Genomic DNA, 6,100 nt, shown 5'->3' with positions numbered 1-6,100 from the left:
GAACCTTTCAGATTCCATGCATGTTAAAGTTTCTACACCGATGCCAATAAACACGCTTGATCTATAAGAGTGTGTGTTGGTCATGAAGTCTCACAGTCGTTCTCTGGATCCGAGAGAGTTTAACACACACACACACACACACACACACACACACACACACACACACACACACACACACACACACACACACACACACACACACACACACACACACACACACACACACACACACACACACGTGACTGTCAGACACACACTCTCTTCCCCAGCGGCTCCGCCTGGTCTATAGGAGTGTGTGTTGGCCATAAGGTTCACAGTAGTTCTCTGGATCTGAGAGAGTTTAACACACACACACACACACACACACACACACACACACACACACACACACACACACACACACACGTGACTCTCAGACACACACTCTTCACCAGTGGCTCCACCTGGTCTATAAGAGTGTGTGTCGGTCATGAAGTCTCACAGTCGTTCTCTGGATCCGAGAGAGTTTAACACACACACACACACACACACACACACACACACACACACACACACACACACACACACACACACACACACACACACACACACACACACACACACACACACACACACACACACACAGACTCTCAGACACACACTCTCTTCCCCAGCGGCTCCGCCAGACACTCGGCCGGGTCCAGCGAGCGTTTCTCCGGCGCCTGAGAAGCCTCTCCCGCGGGCCTCGGGTCCCAGAGCGCCGGCGGCTGGTATCCCGGCTCCAGCGGGTCCAGCGGGTCTTTGGAGAGCAGGATTCTGATGCACGGCAGCGTCCGGTGGATGGTCATCTCCGCGTCTCCCTCCTCCTGACTCTCCCAGATCTCCCGCAAGCCCTTGTACTGGAGTTTGGTGATCTGGTGGAGTCCGGCGATCTTCCTCTTCATGATCTCGGCACACGTGATGGTTTTGGTGACGGCCCGACCGGACCCGCTGAACACGACCTGGCTCTGACCGTCCTGCATGCGTGTCATGGAGAAGCCCATGAGATTACGGATTTTACTGCCTTCCTTCACTCTCATCTCCAGCACATCCGACGGCAGCCCGGGGAACGGACACACACTGTCCTCCTCGATCCGACACACTTTCTTGAAGCCGCCGGCGTGCGCCTGCTTGATCCGCGCGCTCGGATCCCGACCCGGATCGGATTGGCTTCTGACGCTCGGCTGCATCTCCAGGACCTCAGGAGTGATGATCTACACTCCTCCTAAACGACACGCGATCCCCTGTCTCTTCCCGTTAGTCCTGCCGGGGAATCTCTCGAAGCACATCATGATTTATTCATGAGATATAATCAACAGAAAGTTGTGGATGTTATGCGGAGCGGGATTGACCAATCCAACTTTCTCCTATAGATTCAAACTTCCGGAAATGAAGTGACAGAGAGGCTTTGGTTTTGGGATATAGCGCACTTACTTCTGTGGGACGATCCGCTTAGAGATCCGGCTTTTCTCCGGTCTCTCCCGATGTCCTTCCCAGCTCACGGACTCGGTCGCTCGAGTGCATCTTCCTCTCTCTCCGGTTCTCCTCCTCTTCCACGCGCTCGCAGGACTGGATCTCTCCGTTTCTCCCGTCACTCGTGTTGCCTCGTAAATGCTGGTGGGGGGGATAAAAGAGAGAGAGAGAGAGAGAGGGAGGGAGGGAGGATCAGCCTTCTTAAAGCAACAGTAACCTCATTAAATAACACTGTTAAATAAACACTTCTTCTTACTGTGGGAAAGCTGCACTCCTCCTGAAGAAATATCCACTGATGTACAGATACACTTTTCTTCAATCTTCAGTTCAGTGTCTGATCTAAATATACTAGATGGATCATGCATATTTTATCAGAATTGTTTGAATATTTGAATAAGTTGATTAGCTATTTAATCTGCTGTTGAATAGAAATGGAAAATAAAATTTTAATTAAATAAAAAACTTGTATGATAGACAAAGTAAGTAGAACAATTGATCAACATTTTAGAATTCTGTGAACAATTTAGAATTCAGTGTGTGTGTGTGTGTGTGTGTGAGAGACAGAGTGTGAGTGTCTGTGTGTGTGTGTGAGAGAGAGAGAGAGAGAGAGAGAGTGAGTGTGTGTGTGTGTGTGTGTGTGTGTGTGTGTGTGAGAGAGAGAGAGAGAGAGAGTGTGAGTGTCTGTATATCTGTGAGTGTGTGTGTGTGTGTGTGTGTGTGTGTGTGTGTGTGTGCTCTTGTTTATGTGATTTATGAGGACACAAATGTAAATAATTACATGTTTATTACACTGGTATTACAACTTAAACGTGTTAATGAGGACATTTCATGTCATTCATAATTCAAATAGCTTAAAAAACATAAAAAACAATGTTTTATTAAAAATGTAAAAATGCAGAATGTTTCCTGTGATGGGCAGGTTTAGGGATGGGGCAGTGTGTGTGTGTGTGTGTGTGCGTGCGTGCGTGTGTGTGTGTGTGTGTGTGTGTGTGTGCGTGCGTGCGTGCGTGCGTGCGTGTGTGCGCGTGCGTGCGTGCGTGCGTGTGTGTGTGTGTGTGTGTGTGCGCGTGTGTGTGTGTGTGTGTGTGTGTGTGTGTGTGTGTGTGTGTGTGTGTGCGCGCGCGTGTGTGTGTGTGTGTATTCCACCATGTTCTAATATAAAGTGTTTAATATAAAGATGGTCCTGTATCTTTAAAAAAAGCTCCTTTGCTGATCCGTTTAAAGGACGTCCGGAGCAGAAACTGGAATAACGCTGACAATTAAACCACAGTTCTGGAACACGAAGCCACTTGGGCTCCGAAACACGCATTTCCAGAAGGAGAAGGAAAGTGTGAATGAAATGATCTGGAATCTAATTGAAAACATCCTTCACAGGGCAGATGAAAGTCAGACTGGTAAATGTGCCGCGATTGGCCTTTACCCTCGACATGCATTCGGCGATTAACATTTGCATAATGTGATGTTAATGGTCTTCATACAGGAGGAATCTTGGGACGGAATAAAATGTATAATGGGTTTTTATCACCTGTGCACACATGAGTTATTTGGCAACATCTATCGCTTTTATCCCGTCGTTTAATCCGTTTTTAATTAACCCATGATCTTAAACGAGCTTATTGATGTTTTTCATTCTGCTGTGAAGCACTTCGAATCATTCACAACAATGCATTTTGCAGAAGTGACTCACATTGCGTTCATTTTTATGAGATCTGGGAATCGAACCCGTGACTTTGCCGTTGCAAGCGCCAGCAAAGTCACGGGTTCGATTCCCAGATCTACCGTTTCAATGCAAGAAAAACACTGAAATATGCTTAACAATTCTGATTGTATGAGCGGCAATCAGACATTCAAAAACATGCATATGCAATACTGCAATATATACATATTATACAACTTTTAATATATGCAATAATAGCCTATAGTTTACATTTTGTGAGGATATAAACAATCAACAAGTTGTGCCACAGTTCAATAAACAGCTAAATTAATTAAGAAATATTCGAAAAAACAAGTCATCTGAAAGAATATAATAGGCTACTAATGAACTGGCCTCATATTATTAGCTATTGTTTCAATAAGGTCTCATTTTGTTAAGTAACGAACTAACAATGAGTAAATATTTTAATAGCCTATCCATTTATTAAAGTCTCCATGTAGTCAATAATTTTATCCCTTAAAACTCATTTTTTATCACCAAAATTACATATTTAAAAGTTTTTCTTCTTCATCATGCCTTAAAATATCTTGAATGTAACTCGACACCCTTGCCTCATTTAGTATACGGGGTTCTATGAATATGCAAATGAGCCCCGCCTCCACTCACTCAGAGATCCACTGGTTGACGATCACACGTTGATCTGATTGGTCAAGGTAGTGTGTGACGTCAGAAACACCAGCGATTTCAAACGTGTGTTTGAGACTGTCTTTGGTTCACTGCAGTTTTAAGCAGAAAATACTCAGCAATGCTGTCCACTTATGAACTTACACACGTGTGTGTTAAAGCAGATTAATAACACCATAGACACATAAACTACATTAAAAGCTGGCTTTACACCTGAATTAAGTAACATTAATTGTTACCTAATGTTAGATTCATGTTAGTTCAGTGCATTAACAGACTGTTTGACTTTAAAATGTATTGGTAAATGTTGAGACTAAATATTGTTAATTTTTAGTTCATAAATGAAACGAAGATCCCACTCTTTTCACACCTGACAGGAAGAAAATGCATGAAAAAAATCGTGGCACCGTGAAGTTTTACTGTATATGGCATACTTGAACTCTGATATTTGCTCTCAGAATAATCACAATATTTCACATCTCAATGATTTGCTCAGAATCCTGATGTTTTCAGGATCAACTATTAGAGTTCCCAGCATGCAATGGCCGTCCTTTCACCGTCTATAGACCCGATATACTGTGTATACTCATGTGGCCATGAGTAACACACTTCAGCCAAAATAACCTTGAATTTGGTTACATGTCGTTTTTGCCAAAATAACTTGCAGATGTATGATATCCCATCATGTACGCAAAGTCAACAGTGATTACAAGGTGTTTGGTTTCATTTCTTCACTCATTTCATTTCTTTGTTATCTAATTGATGACTAGTCTATTCTTGGGCTATTGTTAGACGTCTATTAAATGTTTACGTCTAGACGTCTGGGCTGTGTTTGGACGGCTATTAGACGTCTTATAAACGCAAAATTGCTTGCTGGGTTTCCTCTTCCCGTGATTGCTGTGTTTTAATGTTTGCTTTGCGCATGATAATAGCAGAACTCATGGTCTGAGAAAATATTTTCACGCAAATAATGCACAACAAGGCCTATCTGTTTCCATAAAAAAAATATAAAGCAATTAAAAATACTATTTAGCCAGTGGAAAAGATTGAGAAAAATTTCCGGTAACACTTTATTTTACAGTGTCCTTGTTTAATAGTATATGCACTGTACTTACCATAGTAATAACAGTAAATTATGCATAATTACATGCAACTAACCCTTAACCACATCCTAACCCTACAGTAAGTACATGTAGTTGCTAATATTACTCAGTACTTAAATATATAATTACACTGTAATAATGACACCTTAAAATACAGTGTAATCAAACTTTCTCTGAAATGTGTCTTATAATATTTGATTTATTTATTCAAAAACAATAGCCTATTAAATTATTTTTAGTAATATAATGTGACGCACACCGTTTCTCATATTTTCCTAATGTGTTGCACGGTTAAACATTGCATCACGTGGATGAATATGCATATGCAAATGATATGCAGATGAGGATTTGCATAGTAAAACGAGGCGTTGTAAGCTCATATGGTTGTTTCGGGGAGGAGACGCATGCGCGCAATCTTCCGCTGACTGGAAGCGTACGCGCGCGTTTATAGCCTAAGTCTGAATATTTTTGGCATGCGCCATTTTTGGCTTTTATCTGCCCGTGCACTTTTAGTAAAGAGATCCTACACACAGTTTTATAAATGAGACCCCTGATGTTTCAGGATCAACAATTACGGTTTCCTCTTTCCGTTCCCGGGATTGTCCGTATATTTCCCCGGGTCAGTGATCCGTGAGTTCTCCGGGACTGTCATTCCTCCGGTTAGCTGTGTGTGTGTGTGTGTGTGTGTGTGTGTGTGTGTGTGTGTGTGTGTGTGTGCTGTCACTTAAGCGCTCGATCAGCAGAGACAGCAGAGGTTCTGCGGGCCGGTCCCACCGGAGGACAGATGAGCGAATGAGAGACGACAGATCATTCAGCCTGAACCAATGGACTGTCTGAACGAGAAACACACAATCCTCAAGAGGAACAGGGGATTTCTCAGAAAAAACACTTCCATTCAGTTCCTTTAGTTAATAACAACACTGAAAAACGACTCGTATGAGTGTTTTTGTCTCGCTTCCAGTAAATGAAAGACACCATGAAATCAAAATGGAACATTCTTGGTGCCATATTTATTATAAATTATTTATCTGTTCAAATTCATGTTAATCTTGAATCAGAATATTTATTATCTTCTCTGATGATGTGGGCGGGGCAACCTGTCACTCACATGAGATCAGCCAATAGCAAACCACAACCATCCAATCAATTCCTCACGGACACAGTC

The 6,100-nt window shown here is 42.6% G+C and overlaps 1 protein-coding gene across 2 annotated transcripts in view; it reads right to left on the bottom strand.

The window, feature by feature from the left end:
• Window positions 1-387: 387 nt before the first annotated feature.
• Window positions 388-6,100, bottom strand: part of rpp25b (ribonuclease P/MRP subunit p25, b) — a 39,679-nt gene continuing 33,966 nt past the window's right edge. Inside the window, exons 1-2 of one of the 2 annotated variants that reach the window (XM_079620895.1) lie at window positions 1,748-1,854; window positions 388-1,632 (exon numbers count right to left, since the gene is read on the bottom strand). In XM_079620895.1, coding sequence (XP_079477021.1) covers window positions 630-1,208 — 579 coding nt within the window. In that variant the 5' untranslated portion in view covers window positions 1,209-1,632; window positions 1,748-1,854 and the 3' untranslated portion in view covers window positions 388-629. Of the gene's footprint in view, window positions 1,633-1,747; window positions 1,855-6,100 lie in introns of those variants that run through there. The other variant, XM_079620896.1, reaches the window with a different exon arrangement.

This window comes from Phoxinus phoxinus (genome assembly GCF_949152265.1).
Source record: "Phoxinus phoxinus genome assembly, chromosome: 8".
In the NCBI taxonomy this organism is placed as follows: Eukaryota; Metazoa; Chordata; class Actinopteri; order Cypriniformes; family Leuciscidae; genus Phoxinus; species Phoxinus phoxinus.
The sequence above is the reverse complement of the archived record's forward strand: the minus strand, read 5'-3'. Positions and strand labels throughout refer to the sequence as shown.